Source organism: Mytilus edulis, chromosome 6 (assembly GCF_963676685.1).
Source record: "Mytilus edulis chromosome 6, xbMytEdul2.2, whole genome shotgun sequence".
Lineage (NCBI taxonomy): Eukaryota > Metazoa > Mollusca > Bivalvia > Mytilida > Mytilidae > Mytilus > Mytilus edulis.
Window position 1 is genome coordinate 46,205,997 of NC_092349.1, and position 26,024 is coordinate 46,232,020.

The following is a 26,024-nucleotide window of genomic DNA, read 5'->3' on the forward strand; positions in this document are numbered from 1 at the left end:
CTGAACATACGAACATGATGGAGATGCTTACATTCCATATGCAGCGTTTGAGATTGACAGGTACTGGGCAAGATAGACTCTTAACAATTTGTTACTGAGAGCCGTGGTGTAGTGGTTAGATCATCGGACTACTAACACAAAGGTCCTGGTTCGTTCCCTGCTCCGGGGATAAAATTTCAGGGCCTAAATTTTCGACTCTCCCTTGAAACCATTTGCGGATATGGTCTTGAGGAAGTGATGATAGTCCGTCGGAAGGGGACGATAAATGGCTGACCCGTGTAAGGAGAGAGCCATATCTCTTGCACGTAAAAGACACTCTTGTTCATTTAAAAAAGAGCAGGCGTATGCCGCTACAAAGCAGCACTTGCACTCGCAAAGCGGTCAGGGATTATTATAAGTTGCAATAACTTGTTTCCCAATCCGCTAATAAATAGATATGTTTAAACTAACAATTTGTAAGAAAGGCCTGTCAGGCATTCCTCTCTTTAATTATCTTTTTTGAATGACAAATGAAATGTCATTCCAGCAATTTCATTACATTTTTGCAACTGAAGGTTCAGCAGAAAATAAACAAAACCATAAAGTTCTGTCTGCCAGCATTTGAACATACGAAAATCATTTATTTTTTAGCCAAAACAAATATTCCAACATTAATTATTTTGACTTCACACACTACAAGGCGTTTACAGACGCAATTTGTTAATTATCAAGACAAAAAAATAATTGCTTTGAAATAAAAAGCTTCGTCACTCATTCTTAATGTAAAAAAAAACAACCAAATTTTGTTCATGATTGATGTGGTTCTCGATGTAACAATTTCAGATAAAACACATCGATTAATTCAATCATGTGGTCAGACAAGTTGGAGTGCTTTATCAAAATATTTCATGTGAGTATTTATAAATTGATGACCCTTAATGTAAGGCGAGATATATCGAAAGCTAGTTATACAAAATGTGAATGGGCAGAAATTTTGCTCAGTACGCTTCTCAAATAAGAGGACACAGTAGGTTACCATTATTAACCATTCGTTTGAGGTGGTAGGGCTTTTGTTTTTGACAAGGCAAAACATATCGAAGCTAGTTATACCAAAAGTGTATGGGAAGAAATTTTGCCCAATCCGCTCTCCAAAATAAGAGGACACAGTAGTTTACCATTATAATCCATTCGTTTGATGTGTTTGAGCTATTGATTTTGCCATTTGATTAGGGATTGTCCATTTTCAATTTTCCTTGGAGTTCGGCATTTTTTTATTCTACTTTTTACCGATGTTTTCTCATATATCCACTAAGAAGATACAAACCATACTTATAAAGGAATTGCAAGTGTACCAAAAGAGGGAGTTGGTGCATCGATAGGATAAGAATCTACTGGCATGCATGCATCAACCTCCATAAAAATCCATAATGAATGCGTCAAATTTTAAGTTTGGAATAAGAAGCAAGTTTTTAAGTTACAGGCCAGACGCATATTCTTGTATCCAAATAAATAAGCATGAAAACATGTCGCTATTGAGTTGAAACATACACATATCGTAACGATCAATCCATTCTTGATGGAGAGTGTAAAACGTTAAAAGAGCCGATCAGTTAGTTTACTCTTTCTCTGTTGGAGTATTGTTTGTGTCAGAAGCACATATCAGTTAATGAAGTTTGTATAACGTGAATGAATATTACATTTAAGGAGGTAGACCTAGGTTAAGGGAGATAACTCATGAAATCATCAGTATGTTTGTGTCAACCACTTTCATAAATATATTCTAAGCTTCTAGGTAACATAGATTATTTCCACTCTGTTTCAGGTAAATGCTTAAAAAACATTGATGAAACTTGACTTTTACAAACGCATTACTGATTTTTTGAGTTATCTCCCTGAACCAAGGTCTACCCCCTTAATTAATAAATTTGGTGAGTAGGAAGTGCTTTACCAAATTTTACTCCGAAACACTCACATAAAGTAAACAACCAGTGTTCAATAAATAGCTGAACGTCATGTGATATGTGACAAAAAGAGACCGCAACCAGTATATGGTCAACTTTGCATAAGGGAGATGGAACCAATTAGTTTTTAGATTATTTATAAATTTTTCATTTGGAGAATTCAATAAAGTCTGCTGTCAATCATGTCCAAGACGAAGCACTGATTAGCATGCACGAGTGTAGCGTATAAAGAAAGATATATGTTACTACTTAGCAATGAGGAGTTTGCAATTGGAAACCAAATATTATCGTGTGTGTAATTGATTGTTGTTTTGACTCTAACATATATGCCAATGTCAATAACATAAATATGCGATAGAGACCTTTTAGTTACAATTGTCTCCCTACTCTAAAGTTCACTGGGTTATAGTTACTGAAAAGGGGTGTTGAGTTATATATTTTGCCAGATTTTCTTTTGTTTTTGAGAAGGTACTGTAAAAATTCTGCGTTATATGAATACTCAAACAAGTCTGTGTTAACAAGTCGACCAACAGAGGTGCACAATTACTTTGAATGTCCGATTTTTGTTTAAATATCTATTCTACAAACATATTGTCGATAGACAAAAGATCAGTATTTTTTGCTTTCTTTGCGTTTTAGACTTATAATAGTTGTAAAAAAGTCCAGCATTTTGAAATATGTTAATATGTTCCTATTATTCATATGACTCTTGACGTGGCTTGGTAATTATGCATCCAGTGTTTGGGGTTTTAGCTTACGGAGTATCAGATGCAGTTGGCCTAGCGATACGAATCGGACACTAATTGTTTTTATACAGAGACATATCTGGTATTATTAGGTATTTATAGTGTTCTAACTACTTAGTAAATTTAACTTAATTTGTACTTTATCGGTAAAGTGTGTATGATTTTAAAAACCTATCCAAAAAATGAAGACGTCTTTGTCAGATCATTTAACAAATCATATTTGTTTGGGTGTTCACCCGATCTTGTCAATGTAACGGAACTATAAAATGCAGACATACAAGTTGGAAGTTTAGAAGTATAACCCAGCTTTTCCAATGCCTGTACCAAACCAGGAATTCGATAGTTGTTTCCTTTCTCTCCGTTGATAAAACTATTCTACCGATTATAATTTGTTAAGTTTTGTGGATATTTTAAAATTAATTTAAAAAAAAGTTCGGTATTTCTGTTATTTTTTTTCTCTTAAACCTGTGCATTTATTAAAGGACGGATATCCAATTGGAAGTAGAAGTGTCCATATTAAGTTCTTTAATAGAAAAAGTTTTGTTATGCTACGAGTATGCTATGCTGTACGATTTTCATTTACTACTGTTACCTTTCAATATCCAGATGCTCCGCAGGTCGCAGCATTATACGACCGCATAGATCGAACCATAAACAGTTGGGGAAAGTATGGACATACCATTCAAGGTTGATACAGCTCAGAATTTGCATTGTGATTAGATAGTTGACACAGCATAGGTTTCTGTCACAGAATGAATGTAATCTAATGAGCTTAAATTTTGTTTTGCTTTTGAGCAATATACTTTGCTGTGGAACATTAATCCCCTAAAAAAAATATTTGAAGAAATTTTCTTTTTAATTTCTGTAATCTGAAATGGGAAAAATTGTACCCCCCCCCTAAATTCTTAACCCCCAATTTTTTTTCACCTCCCCTTTCCCTTATTTCAAAAATAATCTCAAACTCAATTCAAATTTCTATTGGAGTTTGCAACAATAACTTCTCATTTAAATATATTATAAAATATTAAAATATAAATGAGATACAATCGTGGTTAAAAATTAATGTTTATTAGTAATAACTTCTAAAAATAAATTTACAGCAATCATCTGAATTCAATCATAATTTCTTAAAATATAATTTTCCAAGCAGTGTTCGGGAGATAATCAAACATATGATATAAAACAGTATTCTTTAAATGAATTGGATTACCTCCCTTACACTGGTTTTAAATTGTCTCAATTGTCCTTTAACCAGAAAAAAACCCTTTTTTGCACCTAATTGCTATAAGATTTAAGCCATAACCCTCCATGATCACCCCTTTGTAGTCTAAAAACTTGTAGTATAACTTCAGAGAGATTTATTTACTTAAACACAAGTTATTGACTCGAAACTACACAAATGTCTATATGGGCCCCTTTTTGGCCTCTATTTCCTAAACTTTTTGGAACATACCCCCCAAAATCAATCCAAACCTTTCTTTTGTGGTATTGAACCTTCTTGTTAAATTTCATAGAGATCCATTCACTTAAACTAAAGTTATTGTCCGGCCACCAAATGTGCTTTCGGACGACGCAGTCGATGACGATTTGACAAAATCGTGCATATAGTGGCTTAGTCTTTAAACATAGACAGACACGCATACCTTTTTAGTTGCATTGTGTTTACCAGTGATTGTTATCAATAATTATCTTCAATTCGGATAAACCATCGCATTTTAATTTTACTAACGCAATTTGGAGTCTTTTTTTTTATTCAACTTTCGTCACACTTAGATATATGACGCCGGTTAGTTTTCTTTTAGTAGAAATAGTCTGAAAAAGTGTCATACATACATACATGTAGGTGATAAGTTACAAAGAAAGAATTAAATGGCAATTGATAACAATGAAAAAAGATATGCATAGACACATCAATTAGTTCACTGTGTCATGAATATCGTTTGAGAAATAACACCAAATGTGAATAATTTTACACTGAAACTTAAACGTTTCGTTAGGACAGCATGCATATTTCGTTCTTATTTATTTTTTATATATATACATGAAGGCTAATGTACAATGAGACGTCTTGTTCTGATTACATTTCTTTGTTTTTATTTCGGTAGCCAAATGTCTTAATTTCTACATTTAGTTTTGTTAAGCTACATAACACGACACAATTTTCCTTTTTTTGTCAGTTGTTTTTCCATCTCCTTCGACTTTTTTCTCATTTGTTCTAGATACATGCGATGATCAGAAAAGACTTTATCCATTTGAGAATGTAGCTCGTTTTCTTCTCTCTGTAATTCTTGTTGGATGGTCATATTTTGACTATTTCCTTCCTCGTTCATTTTCTTCGCAATTTCTTGAAGTTTTTCATCGATTGATTTCATTTCCGCAACTGCTGAATTCATTTGATCGTAAAAGTCAGTGGTTTTCAATGCTAACATTCGCTGATTCTGTTTCGTTTTAGTTTCTTTTACTATCTCTATAAAACCTTCCTTAACTTTTTCATAATCATCTTCTGCCTCTTCCTTCTCTCTTTCTATCTCATTTAACAGGATATTTGCTTTGTAAATTTCGTTATAAAGGTCTTCAATTTCTTCCGAATCCGGTGTAAGAGTATTTCTTTCATCTCCATCTTTTTTAAAAGACAATATGGAATTTTTCATTCTTTTCTTTTGTTCCTCAAGCTTGTGTTTACGTTCTGCTTGCATGTTAAATTCTTCTTCTTTTTGTTTCTTTATTTCTCTATTTATGTCAATTTGTTTTCCGTACACTTGTTCAATTTGCTCAATTTCTTTTAAATTTTCGATTTCTATCTGTTTTCGTGATTCATGCACACTTATTTTAGCGTCTTTAAACATATTGTTTGAAAAGCACATGCTCTGATTTTGGTTGACGACATCGTCGATCAAATTTAGTAATTTATTAACCATTTCCTCTTTTTTCCCCGCTGTAGCTGAATTGTTTAGAGCGAAATAACGCCCGTGACATTTCTCTATGTACCCTGTCAATGGCGAGCCCGATTCTTTTATATAATCTTCAATAGTATCATTTTGATTTTCTAATTCATCCACTCTAGTAAAGAGAATAATCGAAAAAGCTGCCATTTCTTTTCCAAATATATCAAATAACTGGTCAAGGGATTCGATTTCTTCTGCAGTAAATCTACCAATCTGGAGCACAAGTAAAAATACATGTGGTCCTGGAAAAGTCATATGAACACAATTAAGGATATTTTCTTCAATTTCTGTCGGTGATAATTTGGTATCGAATAATCCGGGAGTATCAACTACAATGATTTTGCGATCATCAATTTCGATTTCACCACGTTGGCACTCTTTAGTAACAGACAAGCCTGCCACTTTCGATTTGAAAAAATTCTTTCCAAGTATAGCATTACCAGTTGCACTCTTACCCGATCCTGTTTTTCCAACCATTACAATTCTTAGCTGATTGAAGATGTCTAAAATTTACAAATATATGTTAATAAAAAGGAACTTAATGTCTTGATAATACGACCATAGAGTACAAAACGACCTCATCAAGAAACCATTTATTTACGAAGCATTAAAAAGAGAATCCTGAAATTAATGTTATAGCAAAACTTAGTCAAATGGAAACCACATATCATTTTCTTATACAAAAGACGTGCAAGCAGTTATATGCTGCTTGCGACAGTGGATATGACTAACGTACATATCATAATAGCACACAACTGCATGTTAGTGATCAATGATTATATTATTCAAATACGAAAACTGCAGGTGATAATTTCAAAAATTTAACATTTAACTTTTCTTCATTATAACTTTATTTACTGTTTAAAACTGTAAAGAAACTGAAAATATTCTTTTTCTAATTGTCGATCTAGTAAGTACCTTTAGAGTTACTACGAACATTCTATGAAATGTATAAATCACACATGTACTGCTCTAGTCCGAGATTACTCTGACGTCCAACGGCTGTTTTGCCAGACAAGCTGTGGCCCTGTGACGTCAGAGCTAGTCCCATATCAAAAAGTTGATATTTGTCCGTCCTAAAAAGATGCGCCGCTTCGTCGCTTCTTGTGCCGAATAACGGCCGCGGAATAATATAAATCGGGTGTCAACTTGTTCATTTTTCATTTTTCTCTTCATTGATGTAAGTTTCATCTTCCTGCCACCCTTTAATTTTTCATATTTAGACAGTTTTTACAGTGACCTATCGATTTAGACATATTTACTTTTATTTTCAAATGGACGTCAACTTACGAGAGAATTCGCGACCTGGAGATGCAAATATGCAAATATTTATGTTTTTTTTTCACCTCCTATATAGGAGATCGATATTAACCATTAAGTAGCCAACCACGATTTTTCACCTCCTTTATAGGAGATTGGTATTAAACATGTTGTAGCCAACCATGATAAAAATCGGAAGCTCTCAGACATTTACATTACTTGCATCGTAAATGAACGAGGTGTTAGATTATATATTCATATTTACCAAGGGTCATTTGCATAAATCAGCTCCCATAATCCATTGTGCCTTACTTTTTTTTCTCGTTGATCGAATGACAATCTTTCAAAAATAAAAGTTAAAATGCCAGAATCGATGGGTTACTGTGAAAACTCTCTAAATATGAGAGAATAAAGGGTGACAGGTAAATAAAACTTATATAAATGAAGAAATAAAATGAAAAATGAACAAATTGATATCCTATTTATATAATTCCAAGGCCGTTAATCGGCACCAGAAGCGACGAAGCGGCGCATCTATTTTGGACGGGCAAATATCCACTTTGTGATATGGGATGAGCTCTGACGTCCCATGGTCCCAGCGTGCCTGGCAAAACAGCCGTTGGACGTCAGACTAATCTCGGCTTGTACTACTCTTCACATATTGTAAGTATTGAAAAGACGAAAAAAAAAACTTTCTTAAAGAGTCCTTTCTGGACTTACAAAAAAGCGTATTTAAAAGGTTATCAAAATTTAGCATAGAAAATAACGCAAAACTTCTTTATCATACAAACTAATAGTAAACAAAACATAGGTACCAGGATTATAATTTAATACGCCAGACGAGCGTTTCGTCTTCATAAGACATATCAGTGACACTCAGATAAACACAGTTGTTCAGTCAAACAAGTACAAAATTGAAGAGCATTTAGGACCAAAAATTCCAAAAAGTTGTGCCAAATACGACTAAAGTAATATACTCGTGGGATATGAAAATCTTTAGTTTTTCGAAACAAATCAAAAGTTTTGTACCAGGAAATTTATAAAAATACCATATAATTGATATTCATGTCAACACTGAAGTGCTAACGACTGGGCTGGTGATACCCTTTGGGACGAAACGTCCACCATAAAATGCATGTACATTAGTTAAATGTTAGTTTCATGCAGCATCTCCATGGATGAATTTAATTTTATTTTTCAAAACATGCATCTTTGAAAATGTGACTCAGTCTATCTTATTTTAGCCAATATTATCTTTTTGATTTATTTGTTTGTACATAAAACTGAACTCTTCATATATCAACATGATGATATTCCAGTGTAATAGCTTCAGTAATGACATCCATGTCCCAAGTCTTTTTGGGATACACGATCTTGTCAATGATATATCTTATGTGGATAGTAATGATTTCTATATATTTATCAAAAAATGCATTTTCAGATATAGATCTAGAGTTAGAAATTTGTGAGTTCCAAACTAGTCTTCTAGGTGATTTTAATAGTAGAACATCGAGTTTACAAGATTTTAATGTTATAGTAGACATAGATGATTTTAGCACATAATTTAATTGATATTAATTGTGTTGTCAAATCGTACACTTTTGCCTAACCGGTTACTCGTATAATCGTTCGACCGATTAACCGGTTAACCGGTAGTCTACGTTAATGTGTGAAGGCCAATAGTACCCTACACATCGATAAAAGAAGATGTGGTATGAGTGTCAATGTGACACCATTCCATCCTAGTCATATATTTACGTTTTTATAATACGATGAATTGAAGTTTGGCCTTTGGTTTTATAAGGCTTGTCTGTGAAGATTCCTGAGGAAGTTTGACTTTTAATAATCAAATACACAGTATCAACCATGGCGTTTGTACTAACTTCAAATTAAAAAATAAAAAAAACCGTCTTGATCTCGTAGGATTAAATATGTCTGAAACCGATGATTTTTCTTTTTTGTCTTGTTGTCTCCTAAAATAATGTGAGGTGTTTCAATTAAAATCGATTAATCCTGATATTCGTACCATCAAGTATTATACATTGATTACATTCATGTTGGTTTGCTTTTTACAGTTTTTGAGTTAGCATTTAGTTTAAAAGTATGACAAATACATGCACGACGGAGATTGCACATTCAGATGTAAGTCTACACAATATAAGATAAAAAATGAAATAATGAAGTAAATCGTAAAATGTACATCGGAGGACATTTGAGCGCATTGATAGGACATTTTAACGAAAAAAATAGGTAGCTTGAGCGCCAAAGAAGAAACCCATTTAAGCGCTATTTAGCAAAAATTAAAATAGTCAAAGCCCATTTAAGCGAAATATTTTTAACCCTTTTTAGTAAATAAATAATATACATGTATAATAAATTAAAAAATGTTTAATAGACTCAATACAGCACAATATAAAACAATATAAAACATGTCCATTAAAATACAGCACTAATAGACTCAAGACAGCACAACATAAAACGATATAAAACTTTTCAATTAAAATACAGCACTAAAAGTCCAAAAGGTCAAATCAAATGTTAAAAGTCTGTTCTAGCCTGGAATTTAATACCTAGAGAACGTACGTAAAGGGGCTCTAGATATACCCCCTGTATAATAATGTTCATAGAATTGCATTATGAACTGCTCTTTACAATACAAACCATTAAAAGTCTGAAATGGCCTATATCTGTACTCGACTGTACTGATTTTTACTCGACCAGTCTGAATTCGTCTGAGATTTACTTGATAGTACTCGACTGTAGTCTGAACCATACTTAACAGTCTGAATGTGTACTTAACCATTTTATACGAATCTGAATCGTACTCGACCTAATCTGAACCGTACTCGACCTAGTCTGAACCGAACTCGACCTAGTCTGAACCATACTCGACCTAGTCTGAACCATACTCGACCAAGTCTTAACCAACCTAGACCTATTCTTTGTATCTATCAACTGAATTTTATCAATTTAGGAATTCTTTTAATAAAAATGAAATTTGAACAGCAACTTGAAATTAAAAATGTATTCAATACAGTATTGAAATTAAAATTTCACAATAATCAATCATAATATAACTTCAACTCAATATTAATCAACACTTACATAATGATGTATATGTATATGTATATTTTCAATATTATTCAAAATTTTATAAATATTTCGGAAGTATTTTATGGTAACTGGACTATTTTCACCATTAACTTAAGCCTAGTATAGATATATGGTGTCAGTTGAGTTCAGGTAATAATGCAGTTAATGTTTTTATTAAGATATATATAAAATAGTATATAAAACAACTTAATAAATTTAAAAAAAACTGAGAGCTTAATTGTTTTGTTTTATTAAACCAAGAATTTAATATAATCATGATAATAGAATTTCCATAGCAATCCTTGATAACCTTTTTAAAAAAGGAAATGTATTCCAAAGTAACAGTAAAAAAATATTTCAATTAATTTAAGTATTTTATTTTGTTAAATTAACAAGGCATACATAAAGCACTTTAATATGTTCTTATTACCTCAGTACTTGTGTGTTTTACAGGTAAAAAGAAAACCCTATTTTCTTAAATTCGTGTATTACTTATCTAGTACATACATGTCTATTCGAAAGGCCTTGTTATTTAATTTAAACAGGATGTTGCAATTTTGAATCAATGTTATTTAGAATTTAATACCTCTGACCAGGTGTGATCGTATTTATGAGTTTGCCCCCAAGCAGAGGTTATACTTTATATTTCATCACTAATCAGAAAAACACTTTTATTTATTTATTTAATTTTATCCCTTTTTTTTTATATAAGCTATATATAATATTTTTTTTTTATCCTAAATATAATCAGAGATATATTTCTTTTATAAGATTATTTTTTTTATAAATGTTGATGGCTGTTGTTATATATATATAAGTTAAAAAGAAATTTATTTTGACAGTTTTTTGGTCTAGTATGGTTCAGACTGGTCGAGTATTGTTCAGACCTTTGGTTAAGTATGGTTTAGACTGGAAAAATAGGTCAAGTACATGTCGAGAATGGGTTAAGACTGTTTCAGACTGGTCGAGTAATAGTTCAGACTATTTTCAACGGCAAAGATAAGGGTCAAGTACGATTCAGTACAGTCAAGTATGGTTCAGACTGGGGTCGAGTAATGTCAAGCAAAAGTCAGACCAATTCAGACTGGTCGAGTAAAAATCAGTACAGTCGAGTAAAGATATAGGCCATTTCAGACTTTAATGGTTTGTAGTGTTATCTTGTCTCGATTGTGGTGCACATTCCTCTATACTTCGTATATTTATATATGTTGTTGTTTGTTTTTTTCTTTGTTCGTTTCAACAACTTCCATGATGAAATTATCAACAACTTAAACATTAAGTATTAGATAAATACAAAGGTAACAAAGAAACAGGCCGGTAACAAGCGTTGCCGGATAGTTTTTCTGCACGAGTAGTCAGGTCAAGTGCAGAAAAACTATTCGGCTGGTTTTAACCGGCCTGTTTTTTTTGTTACTTTTGTTTTTTTATCTGACTTGTACGACGTTTCAAGAAAGTAATAATACTTTTAGCAAGACTAAACATTTGAGACACTTAGATAGCCATAAAGCAGTAAATGTTAGTTATAGTATAAAAACATTTTTTTTTCATTTCCCTTCCACCGAGATTTTTTTCAAGAAATAAATTTCAAGAAAAAAAATCTAATAATTTGATAAAAAAAAAAGGAACCATTTCAAGTAAAAGATAAATGTTGTACGCATTTAAGACTTTTTAAAATGCAACTTCGTAAAAAAGTAATACATTTGTACATTTAAGAAATATTTTAGTGGTAATTTAAGATAACGTTTGATTTTTTGATGAACGTAACGGAAAGCGGTGAGGGGGAAAAGGGGGGGGGGTGGCGGTGGCTAATTCATTTTAAGATAAACAGGCTGTGATCTTTATTTTTGATGAAAAAATGCAGGATGTGCCATCCCCCCCCCCCCCCCCCCCCCCCCCCCCCGCATTCCCCCTAAAAAATATCGTAAAAATCGCGCGTTTGTTGCCAAATACATGAATTTAATATTTAGTGGTGGGGGTCGCGGGGGTTGGAACAACCCTTTTTTGGACGATCAATGCATTTAAATTGGGACATAAAGTTGGACCCCCCCCCTGTTTTGTCCGAGATTTGGACCTGGATCCGCCACTGATATAAATTCGATATAAACAATAAAAATGTTTCAAAAGAATGAATTTCCTACTTCATTAGTGAATGAAATGTTTATGAAAAAATGGATTTTGTCTTAATATTATATATATTCAGGCATATACTTTGATTTTTTTTTAAATTTATGCTCGTCTCTAGATCTGCAACTTTTGATCGGGATTAAACACGTGTTAATATATCATCAATGATCCAATCGCAGCTTACCGCCCAAAATTGATGACATAAGTTGAATGCTTTTCTTCTAGATTTGCTGCTTATTTGGACGTGTATTACATGAACACTTTTTGTTTATAGGATAAATCGTGCATTGGTGAGTTGATAGGGATTTTATCTTTTGATATTAGATTTGCTTTTTATTTACTTATGTCCTGTCTTATTTTTATTGAATTATACACGTCAGTATCATCATTTCTTGACTATCAGCGTTGTCCAAAATACTATTCATGTCCATATATTGAAGAAAACATGTATTGACCGAATATTTTGCTTCATAAAGGGGGCGATATGTTCTTTTTTTGAGTATATTAACTATTTACTTTTCAACGCCATCACCAAAATGTTTTTGTTTAAATTACTGAGCACAATTAACGGTATTCGGAAAATCAGGAATCATGCAAAACATTAATTTGTCATCTGCTTGACCATAATAATTATTTTCTCATAAAATTTGGGATCAAAATATCTATTTTTATTAGGAGAAAACCATACCCCCTTTTGAAGTTAAATGTCTAATCCCTTAGTGTACTAATATGAATAGTATTAAACTGGAAATATTTGAAAAAAGATATTGATGCGAACGTAAATATTTTGTTCAATAAAAAGACAGGAAATAAGTCGGTGAACCAAAAAGTTCAAATCTAATTGAAAGTTAAAGTGCGTATGAACTCACTGATCATGCACGAGTGATTCTATTCATAAAAAGTGTCCGTGTAACAACTAAAAAGAGTCCGTGTAACACCCGTTTATGTTCTGTTTTTCTATAGCTCTGCGGGGGCAAAGTCGTACAAACCAATATAAATTACTGTTCATGGAATATATAGTAAGGTGAGCATTATTCAACCAGGTAAATTTTCGCTAAAATGGACTAACGAAAATTCAGGTGAGCATATTAATCCGGCGTTTAAATGGGATCTAATGTCGGCGCTCAAATGTCTCCTAGTAGTTTTCTTTTTCGCTCAAATGGTCTGCGCCCAAAATTTAATCGTATTACCGATTAAAAACTACTGTTAAAACAAACATGAAACTAATTATGTTTCCTTAAGATCTTGCCGCGAGCTGAGAGACAAGTTCTAATTAATTTTATATTTTTTGATTAACAATATCAATCAATGTACTGGACAATTGATCTGTCAAATTAATTACCACGACGACAATTTACAAAGAAAACACAACAATTAATGATTTCAGTACAAGTTTACATCAAATCTATTAAGATTAAAAAAAAGTCCGGTTAACCGGTTAGCGTTTTTGGTATTCGGTATTCTGTCGTTCGGACGATTAATCGTTGACAAAACTAGATATTAATGAATTTAGTAAATAAATGTAAATATCTTAGACAAATTGGGTATCCAAAGGAAACGACACAGTACTGATTTAAGTGTTAACGTTTCTCGTTTTTTTTTATATAGATTAGACCGTTGGTTTTCCCGTTGGAATGGTTTTACACAAGGAATTTATGGGGCCCTTTATAGCTTGTTGTTCGGTGTGAGCCAAGGCTCCGTGTTAAAGGCCGTACATTGACCTATAATGGTTTATTCTTTTTAAATTGTTGTTTGGATGGAGAGTTGTCTCATTGGCACACACACCACATCTTCCTATATCTATGGTGGATTTTTTTTATAATTTTGTAAGAATAACAACATGTATATTAAGAATTGTCGGATGGAAAATGATGAAGAAGGTTAAACTACGAGCAAGAATACAAGTGTCGTTAATTATGCAATAAGTATTGCAGATGTATTGTATTTAGTAGAAACTATTGATGTGGTACCTTTTAGCAATTTATATTCTTATATTCATTGTCCACTTGAATAAGTACTCAATATTAGTAATTCTAATCAATCAAATAAAATTGAGAATGAAAATGGGGAATGTGTCAAATAAACTCATCATAGATACCAGAACTAAATTTAGTTTATACGCCAGACGCGCATTTCGTCTTCAAAAGACTCATCAGTGACGCTCGAATCCAAAAAAGTTAAAAAGGCCAAATAAAGTACCTATTTGAAGAGCATTGAGGACCAACATTCCTAAAAGTTTTGCCAAATACAGCTAAGGTAAGAGACAACAACCCGGCCATAGAAAAAACAACCAACAGGTCTTCAATGTAGCGAGAATTCCCGCACACGGAGGCGTCCTTCAGCTGGCCCCTAAATAAATATATACTAGTTCAGTGATAAAGAACGCCGTACTAAGTTCCAAATTGTACACAAGAAACTAGAATTAAAATAATACAAGACTAACAAAGGCCAGAGGCTCCTGACTTGGGACAGGCCACAAATGCGGCGGGGTTAAACATGTTTATGAGATCTCAACCTTCCCCTATCCCTCTAGCCAATGTAGAAAAGTAAACGCATAACAATACGCACATTAAAATTCAGTTCAAGAGAAGTCCGAGTCTGATGTCAGAAGATGTAACCAAAAAATATAAACAAAATGACAATAATACATAAATATTAACAGACTACTAGCAGTTAACTGACATGCCAGATCCAGACTTCAATTAAACTGATTGAAAGATTATGATTTAATCATATGAATATCAGGCACAATCCTTCCCGTTAGGGGTTTAGTATCAAACTATCATAACATATATGAGAAGAACACAACCCGTGTCAAATGTATATATAAATGTAGAATCTGGTGAAAATAGTACATATATTTGAAAATGGAATGAATATAAAGACATTATTGACAAAGAAAGTCTATCGAAATTGTTATCTTGTATTATGACAAAAACTAAAAATGTTTAAAATGTTGACAAAAATACTTTTAAAATGAAATCGTAAATGAAATGAGATATGTTTTACTCAATTTGATAAAAATAATTTGAGGAGCTTGTACAGAAAACTTATGGGTATTATTTAACGAATAACGGGAAATGTCATCATCGTGATTTGTTTAACACAGAATGTTGCCGGGTAAGGAGGGCGTTTAGAAACTCAAAAAGGTTATATAAACGACATGGTTCACGCATATTTAAGGAACTTATGAGACGTATTGAGAAAATCCATATGAAAAACCCATTGATAAAAGTATTAGATCTTTAATGTTGATTAAGTTATTAAGATTACAGCACAATGTTGACTGCTGTACCCCTTTTTTGACATTTTTACCTATTATGTGTGTATGTTTTTTACGCATTTTTGTCATTCAAATGGGATCAGATGCGCCTGTCATACAAGTGAGAAGTTTAGTTAGCTATAAAACCAGGTTCAATCCACCATTTTCGACATACGAAAATGCCTGTACCAAGTTAGGAATATGACAGTAGTGATCTATTCGTTTGATATGTTTGAGCTTTTGATTTTGGGACTTTGCGTTTCGAATTTTAGTCGGAGTTAAGTACTATTGTGATTTTACTTTTTACGTTCAAAAATGAAAAAGATGCGATAAAAAAACAAAAATATTTTGAAAAACTATCAATCGAGGTAGACGAAGAAAAATACAATTCATTTATACATTATGCAGATATAGATACGGTAGTCACCACTTGCCGATTGAGTCTGGACGGTAGCAAGGTTTACCGAAAGAAGAAAGAATCTGCCGTCTCCGTGACTCAAACGACATTGGTGACGAGTACTATTACATTATGCATTGTGGAACATTTAAGTCGAAAATAAAGAATGTTTTACCGATATACTGTTGGTCAAACCCTAATATCTATAAATTTGATCAACTTTTTAACTCATCAAATATTGTTATATTAGAAAAACTATGTTAATTTATCAAAGTTAAACATGTGAAAGTCAGTCCTTCACGTTGATTTCATTGTATTAATTGTTCACACATGCATGCAATAATTGTACCTTATCGTTATATATATGTATGTTCGCTATAACTATGTTATTGTAGTTTTATGAGAGATAAAATATTCGTCTTCGTATTTGTATTAAAATCCTATGCTTAAGAATACGATATGTCAGTCAAAAGTTATAAAGGTCACTGCAATAAATAAATACAAGTGTTTTCAGATAACCCCTTCTTCTCGGGCTGTAGTAATACATATACATTTTTCTTGAAACAGTATTTTGACCACGGTTCAAGCAATACACTTTCTTTACAAATTTGGCTATACATTTGTCAGTACATGTCAAATTTTTAAGAATTTAAAAAGAGATTCCAGAAAATAGTCAAGGAACTTATGTTGTATTAATTGATATTTGTATTTGTCATTGTACTTTATTGTATTTAATTTAATTCATACTCTCACCTATGTCTTCATAAATAGGTTCTTCAGAAATATCTTTTGATACATTGGCATAGTCTGAAATAATAAAATACTTTAAACAAATGTGTAGAAATGAACTTAGTACACCAAGGGATGACGTTGATGATTTCATGCAAAATCAGATTAAAAGTCGCAATGGAAGGGTATGTTTTGTAAAAGATATTGTTTTGATTGTAGATATTAATATTTTTTTCTCTGTAAAAAATATAATAACATAAATATCGAGCTCCCGAGAAAAATTAAATCGGAAAGTTCCCTTTCAAGGTGCAAAATTAAAAACTCATTCACATCAAACGAATGGAAAACAATTATCATATTCCTAATTTGGTACATTTCCTCATTCCTTATGTAGTGAATGCTTCATTTAACATGGTTTTATAGCTAACTAAACCTATCACTTGTAAACCAGGTTCAACCCACCATTTGTTCTTACAAATATCCTGTACCAAGTCGGAAATATGGCAGTTGTTATCTAATAGTTCGTTTCTATGTATGTTTCATTGTCGTTTGTTTTTGTTGAGCTTCAGTGTTCTGTTGTTTAGTTGTTTTCCTTTAATAATTTATATCTTTACTACCATTGCCTTTATGTAGATACCCTTATGATGATTTTGGACAAGTTGGTTAAATTTGTCTCGGTACTTTCAGAAGAAAATATTTGTGTAAAAGATTACAAATATTTACAAAAATGTACTCCTTTCTGTGTACAGTTTATCTCTATCTATTAAAATAGATCATAACCAAAAACTGAAAAAAACCCTTTAAAATTACCAATACAGGGGCAGCAACTCAATAGTCAGCACTTCGGTGTTGGCATGAATATCAATGATATATAGTCATTTTATTTTCCTGTTACAAAACTTTGAATTTTTCGAAAAAAAATAGGACTTTCTTATCACATGAACATGAAGAATAGATAACCTAAACCGTATTTGGCAGAACTTTTTTAATTTTGGTCCTTAATGCTCGTCAATTTTGTACTTGTTTGGCTTCATAATTATTTTGATGTGAGCGTCTCTGATGAGTCTTATGTAGACAAAACGCGCGTCTGGCGTATTTAATTATAATGCTGGTACCTTTGATATCTATTGTCTGAAAATTTCAGTGCAGATAGATCTTAACCTGATGACCAGTTTTACTTGGTAAAGCTTTGCTCTAAATACTTTAGTTTTTAGAGATACAAGACAAAAAATATGTCATCGGACTCATGTTTTAGGGGCCAGCTGAGGGACGCCTCCGGGTGCGGGAATTTCTCGCTACATTGAAGACCTGTTGGTGACCCTCTGCTGTTGTTTTTTATTTGGTCGGGTTGTTGTCTCTTTGACACATTCCCCATTTCCATTCTCAATTTTATTTACTCTACATACCCTATGATGATTGTTTTTACGTTTGGTTAAATTTGATACGACGGACGACGGCGCAAAGTGATAAGAATAGCTCAGTTGGGTTTAATTCATTTTTATGTTTTGAAGTTAAGTGTGACGTTCATTTTCATTCAACTAAAGGGGCCAGTTGTAGCCCGCTTTCGGGTGCGTTTTTCTCTCTCGCTGTGTTGAACATGTTGAAGACCCATTAGTGGCCTTCTGTTGTTTTTTGCACTTTGATTGGTTAGTTTTGACACATCCTCGATTTCCATTCTCAATTTTAAAACTTGTACCTTCATAAGTCTTGGTATTTAAATTCGTGTAAGCGTAATCGTAATCCGTTTGTTTACCAGACTGCTTATCATAAAATGCCGGTGCTGAAAAAAATATATAGAAAATAGGAGATTTCAAAGGTTAAAGGTTGATAGGACGCTAGGTAATAAAAGTATAACAACACAATTCGATACAAGAAGTGTAGAAACGTATATAGTCATGCAATGCTGCTACTTGATACAAACATAGTTGCTCGACAAGTTAAATGATATTATTAAAACATGTAAAACGACATTACAAAGAGAGATATTTTCAAAAGAGAGTGTTAATTTGTCTAGCTACAGGCCACATTCAATCTGTTTAAAACGCATAGTGCAGAAGCTTGGCACAATCTCTCATCAGTGTTGACTGACTAATGACCTCTATAGAAAATACGTAGACTACTCAGTCGCTAAGGCCTTTCGGCCATAAGCTGATGTATCATTAATGTAAAAACACATAATCAATTATATATCACTGGTCACCAGTGATTTTGACACATGTACAATTTTAAGAGCCATCTTTTTAATTTTACTATTTTCAAACGCTGGTCCCTAGTCTATTTATAAACAGTACATATACAAATGATTTGTAAAACAGTACACCTTTTCATGAGTGAGATGTTTAACTGAAGATTTGAGGAATCCTCTTCTAGCAATGAAAAAACTTGAAAAATAGTTATCAATTATAAGTGAATGCAACATTTAAAGAAACAAAAACTGTCTCTATACTAAGGATCACCCCTACCAGATCACCCCAGTTTGAGTTTCTTTGTTGTGCATGCTTTCCTTTGTTCTGTAACATTTTGGCGGGAATGCCAAATCCACGATAAAACTTATGATTAATTATACGGAAAAGACTATCTATCAAAATTCACGTAGAAAAAATTCAGTGTATATGCTGGGATTCGAACTCAAGACCTTTAGCATATCAAGCCACGACACATTCCACTACACCAGGACGACTGGATACGAACTATCAGTAATTTAACATACTTAAAGGAAGCAAGATATTTTATAAGTGGGGCGAGTTGGCAGACCTGTATTCAGTGGGGTTTAAATCCTTTTCGTTAATAAGTGAGTTGTCATACTGATTGTTCAATTTGATTTTACACTTTTTCAAATTGGAACGAGTAGGTAAACAAGAGTGGGGCATTTTTTTTTATAAAGTGGCGATATAGTGTGGGCCGGTTGGACAGTGGGGCGAGTTGACATTATTTGATATCTACTAATCGTATAAGGGGGTCATTAAGGGTATACATCATGTAGTAATATATAAAGTATATTATAATGCTTGTGTGGCATTCTAAACTAGATTTTATGAATTGTAAATGGTTTTTCGTCTAATCTAAAACAGCTGGGATGTAAAATAGTTATCCCATTCGGACTTGGTGTGTCAGTGTAAGATCACCCTCTGGCCTCCGGCCATCGGGGTGATCTTACACTGACACACCGCGTTCTCGTGGTATAACTATTAATTATTTGCTCGTCCCTGCACTGTTCAAGCTATACACATATCCTTAAACTGGCATAATGGTGTGATTAAACGAATGACTTTTTTTTGCGTATTGTATAAAATAAAGTATAATTAATACCTAAGTAAGTGTCATCGTAATCGTAGTCCGATGATGTATCTAACTGTTTATCAGGTGAACCAGTTTTGTCTGAAAATAATTTAGAAAGGTTAGGTAGATAATAGACGATAAGTGGTTTAAAAGGTTGAAACATAAAAATTTATAAAACACAACGACTCGATGCAGTACCGTCTATAAAGCTGCAATATCTCGACATACCACACACACAATTATTGTCGGGATGACTGATTGAATGCTTAAATTGCCATTAAAAAAAGAGTTGTGTATGTAAAACGGACAGTAGTTTTGCCTTGCAACAGACAACCTTCAAAATCCATAACGATATTTTAAAAGGAAACTTTTAAGGAAGAAAAGGAAAAAAATAATTAAGTATACGGAAAAGACTATCTATCAAAATTCACGTAGAAAAAATCCAGTGTATATGCTGGGATTCGAACTCAAGACCTTTAGCATATCAAGCCACGACACATTCCACTACACCAGGACGACTGGATACGAACAATCAGTAATTTCACATACTTAAAGGAAGCAAGATATTTTTATAAGTGGGGCGAGTTGGCAGACCTGTATTCAGTGTATTCGTATTGTATAACATAAAGTATAACTAATACCTAAGTAAGTGTCATCGTAATCGTAGTCCGATGATGTATCTAACTGTTTATCATGTGAACCAGTTATGACTGAAAATAATTTAGAAAAGTAAGGTAGATAATAGACGATAAGTGGTTTAAAAGGTTGAAACATAAAAATTTATAAAACACAACGACTCGATGCAGTATCATCTATAAAGCTGCAATATCTCGACATACCACACACACAATTATTGTCGGGATGACTGATGGAATGCTTAAATTGCCATTAAAAAAAGAGTTATGGATGTAAAACGGACAGTAGTTTTGCGTTGCAACAGACAACCTTCAAAATCCATAACGATATGTTAAAAGGAAACTTGACCATACTCTTTCAAGTGGAACACCTCGGGTTTCACAAGTGGAAAAACTGAATGCATTGAGTTTGATAAATGCCGTCAAGATTTCGTTTCCCAACATGGAATATCTGTACCTGAAATGAATATGAACGTCTCGCACATTCTTTCGTATCTTAGATTTTGACATCACCGACTTTGACCCCTCTCAGAATAGTACGTGACATTACAATCAGGATAGGTATTTATTATCGTCATTAGTAAACCAAATGATCAGTCTGTATTTGGACAATTGTCTGAAACTCCACTGAACATTTTGATTGTAATACAATTTTCGGAACAACTTTAATTTAGTGGTTGTCGTTTGTTGATGTGATTCATATTTGTTTTCCGTTCACTTTTTGAATATAAATTCGGCCGTTAGTCTTCTCGTTTGAATGTTTTACAATTGTTATTTCGGGGACTTTTATAGCCTTTTGTAGCTGACTATGAGGTATGGGCTTTGCTCATTGTTGAAGGCCGTATAGTGACCTATAGTTGTTAATTTCTGTGTTATTTGGTATCTTGTGGAGAGTTGTCTAATTGGCAATAATACCACATCATCTTTTTAATATTGACGACAGGAAAACTTACAATCTACTAATAAGTCTATTAAGATTGGAGTCGAACGCACATTGCCAAAGCGTGAATAGCGTTAGTAATCACTGAAACTACAACTTTGACCATTCAACCACTGATGTCATTCGAGATGACTGCGATGCTGAAAAATCGCATAGACGCACGTCTATCAAATTGAAAACACTGATAAATAAAGTTAAATTCGCATCAAGGAAAGATATATTAACGACGTGGGACATGCTGTTACATGGATAAGGTAGAAAATATTAGTAATAGAAAACGCAAAAATGAATTGTAAAACCCAGAACTTGATTTACTGGAGCTACTTTTGCAATCAATTATGACATGTACATTACAATCGAGTGCAAACACATCTAGGGAATTTCTAATGGTTAATATTAATATAAATTTCAATACTGAGATTCATTAGGTGTAAACAGACACAATTCATCACACACAACAGTGCAAATATGGGTTACCTAAAGGGGGACTAATTGAAATCAAAACCATCTGGACTTAAGTGCGTTAAATCCAAAACACTAACAATCGTAGGGCCTAAATCCCTTATTACATAATTAAACTTAACGTACACGTGCTTAGATAACATACATGTTACTGTTCTTATTCAGTGGATTTTGGAGTATCAAAATAGCATCGTTTATAAAATTGCAGTTTGAATTGTTCTCTCACAAACTGATCAACTGGTATAATATTTAAACAAATTGTTTAAGTGAAAGATTATCGAATGAAGTGTGTGCTGTGAAATAAAAAGAGTATTAGTAGTACATACACCCAGCGTAAGTGAGTTGATGTCTTTTTCGTGAATTTAAAACAATATATTATGAGTATCTTAAATACAGGGTCTAACACAAGTTAGACATCTCCTCATTTGTCATTTACCGACCGAACATGGAGCCTCATGACCAATTTACTCAATATAAATCTACTGGACAAAAAAGCACAGACACAAATTCATTTAATATCTAAAATGTATACTGTATAATTTTTACATACTTTTAGAAGTACTATTATTTCGTTGGGGAAGTGGTGGCGGTGCATCACCTGAAACAACGTTGAATTTTAATTTGCCATGTGAGAAAAATATAAATATAAATTGATATACATAAATTAAAATTAATCTTGCATGGTTGGGTCTATTTTCGTAGACGCGTTTGGGAATTTCAGGAATAGAATGTTTGTTAAAGCGTATATTTAAAAAAAACTTGTTTTAATTTTTACGAGGATTTTGAAAAGCCAAAGTAGCGTATTGAAAAGCCCAATATTTACATATACTATATTGGCTTTTGATTGATTTGTGTGAAATATAATAACCTAATTTCAATAACATACACTACACACTATCTATCTATTGCATTTCAGGAACTGTTTTTAGCAACCGCTATATCCCCTGGCTAGAAATTTATAAAACAATTTGAAATTAAAAATGTATTCAATATAGCATTGGAACCACAATTTCACAATAAACATAACACAAATTCAACACAATATTCATCAACACTAATATATATATATATATATATCCCCTGAAAAATAAAAATAAAACAAGCTTGTCAAATAATCTCAAAACTAAATTGTGACTAATATTTCCAATGTTATTCACATTTTTTGGAACGGTTTTGATGTAATTTATGGTAACTGGACAATTTACAACATTAACATTCGTTTGATTTTGCCATTTGATAATGGACTCTCTGTTTTCAGTATTGTTGTGATATTTTTTAAGCCTAGTATATATTTATGGTGTTAGATGAGTTTAGTTGAGAATGCAGCTAATATAATATTTGTTTATATACAAATTGTATATAAATCAACTTTATAAATTTTGAAAATTACTCTTTTGTTTTTTTAAACCAAGAATTTAATATAAAGATGATAATGATGATAATAGAACTTCCATAGCAATCCTTGATAACCCTTTCAAAACGGAAATGAGTTCCAAAGTTACAATCAAGATTTACTCAATTTAATTTTAATAATGTTTGACAAAATTTAAGTCACGGCAAACAAGACGCACTTTAATAAGGTTTATTTTCCTCGGTACATGTGTGTTTTACAGGTAAATGGAACGCCCTATTTTTCTTAAACTCGTATATTACTTCAAAAGGCCTTGCGATTTCAGTTAAACAGGAAGTTGAAATTTTGAATGAATGTTATTTTGAATTTAATACTCTCTGATCAGGTGTAATCTTTTTAATGAGTTTACCCAAAGCAAGAGGTACTTCTTTATACTTCACCCTCAGCAAAAGAACAATTTTATTGATTTCTTTGATTTTTATACATATTGAATGCCAATTGCATGCAAATTATAGAAATAGATACATTTCTAAATTAAGGTTGAATAATTTCAGTGATTTTGTTGGCGGTTGTTACCTCATAAACAAGATATTTATATAACTATTGTATGTTATCATGAAACCTACGTAATTTTATTTAATAGAATTAAGGGAAGGTAAGTTAAAAAAAAAAAAAAAACCAAACCACACATGCCAAAGAAGAAGCATCTTAATAAGGTTGAATTACCCGCGGTATAGGTGTAATTTGTAGGTAAAAGAAAATATTTTTCTTCACAACACTCTAAAAAGTTATCAAAGGTACCAGGATTATAATTTAGTACGCCAGACACGCGTTTCGTCGTCATAAGACTCATCAGTGACGCTCATATCAAATTAGTTATAAAGCCAAACAAGTACAAAGTTGAAGTGCATTGAGGATCCAAAATTCCAAAAAGGTGTGTCAAATACTGCTAAGGTAATCTTTGCCTGGGATATGAAAATCCTTAGTTTTTCGAAAAAAATAAAGTTTTGTTAACAGGAAATTTATAAAAATGACCACATAATTAATATTCCTGTCAACACCGAAGTGCTGACTATTGTGCTGGTGATATCCTCTGGTAGGAAACGTCCACCAGCAATGGCATCTACCCAGTGGTGAAAAAAGTTATCAAAGGTACCAGGATTATGATTTAGTACGCCAGACGCGCGGTTCGTCTAGATGTAACTCATTAGTGACGCTCATATCAAACTAGTTATAAAGCCAAACAAGTACAAAATTGAAGAGAATGGAGGATCCGAAATTCCAAAAAGATGTGCCAAATACGGCTAAGGTAATCTATGCCTGGGATAAAAAAAATCCTTAGTTTTTCGAAAAAAATAATGATTTGTTAACACATTTGTAACAGGAAATTTATAAAAATGACCACATAATTGATATTCATGTCAACACCGAAGTGCTGAAAACTGTGCTGAAGATACTCTAGGACACAAAACGAAAACGAAAAAAAAAAATTAATATCATTAAGTTATTACATAAGATAGTTTGATTTAAGTATCTCTATTTGACGAATCTGAGAATCATGTAAAGATCTAAAAATCTGTTTCTATATATATCTTTATTTTATTGTGGCTTTTGTCATGTCAGTTAAAAAGAAATCTAATTTAACAGTTAAATTTAAAAAAAAAAAGTAGGGGTTATTTGGTCAAGTATTGTTCAATCCTTTGGTCGAGTATTGTTTCGACTGAAAAAAATAGGTCATGTACAGGTCGGGAATGGGTTGACTGTTTCAACCTTGTGAAGGAATAGTTTTCAATGGCAACGATAAGGGTCAAGTACACATCATCACAGTCGAGTATGGTTACGACTTGGGTCAATTAGAATTCAGACCAATTCAGACTGATCGAGTAAAAAGTTAGTAAAGCCAAATACATTTATAGGTTATTTAAGACTTTTACTGTTTTGTAGTGATATTCAATTGAATATGGTATGAAAGTTTCCACTTATTTCATTGTTATGTTTTTTATTTCAATAACTATTATGTAAGTTATAATACTTGCTGATCCTTTGCACCTGTGATTTTTCGATTTTACAAGAGACACCAAAGTTAAGCGGGTCACAATTTTATATTAGTGTTGACTTGTCGTTATAAACTACTTAGACCACTCGGCAACCCAGGCACTTCGGAATTATTGAGATGTTGATGTCTTTCGGTTAGTCATAAGTTATTGTATCATTGATGTAAAACATTATCTTTTATACATATCACTTGAAACTAGTGATTATGACACTTTTACAATTTTAAGAGCAATCTCTATGTGGGTACGAATAGTCAAATTGCCGTTCTAAGCTGCACGTACCCACATCCGGGTTTCTATAAAAATGACATCGTATCGGGAATGAAACGTGAAATATATACGGAAATTATCGATAATATGGGGATTTCGTGTAGAAAGAGTGAAAAGTATGAAAAATAATATTTTCAAATTGTATTTATTAAATAATGATACATAATTAGCATTGCAAAATTAAATGCACAATGATGTAAAATGAAACTGTACAGTCCCTGTAAAAGAAAAACATGATAGAAATTAATACTATTATAAAATTTAAATGAAAATTGAAAGAATAACATTTTAATAATTTAAAAATATACCGATATGATATTTTAAAATAATCTTTTAGTAAAATGTAAAACAGAAACTGAAATTTTAAAATATATAAAACTACTAAAATTAAAGCTTGAGTTTATAAAAATTAAAGAAGCAAGTAATAAATCAATTTAAACCAATTATAACAGATTCATGTAACTGACTAGTTAAGATTTCGAACAAATTTTACATATCCAATATGATTGTTTTGGCACAGATTTCAACCCTGCACAT

The 26,024-nt window shown here is 32.4% G+C and overlaps 1 protein-coding gene across 3 annotated transcripts in view; it reads right to left on the reverse strand.

Annotated features, from left to right (window-relative positions):
• Window positions 1–3,738: 3,738 nt before the first annotated feature.
• LOC139527763 (uncharacterized) overlaps window positions 3,739–26,024 on the reverse strand; it is a 49,542-nt gene continuing 27,256 nt past the window's right edge. Inside the window, exons 10-15 of one of the 3 annotated variants that reach the window (XM_071323421.1) lie at window positions 22,363–22,410; window positions 20,417–20,485; window positions 19,806–19,874; window positions 18,193–18,276; window positions 16,521–16,574; window positions 3,739–6,134 (exon numbers count right to left, since the gene is read on the reverse strand). In XM_071323421.1, the coding sequence (XP_071179522.1) occupies window positions 4,828–6,134; window positions 16,521–16,574; window positions 18,193–18,276; window positions 19,806–19,874; window positions 20,417–20,485; window positions 22,363–22,410 (1,631 nt within the window). In that variant the 3' untranslated portion in view covers window positions 3,739–4,827. The remainder of the gene's footprint in view (window positions 6,135–16,520; window positions 16,575–18,192; window positions 18,277–19,805; window positions 19,875–20,416; window positions 20,486–22,362; window positions 22,411–26,024) is intronic. The other 2 variants (XM_071323422.1, XM_071323423.1) reach the window with 2 other exon arrangements.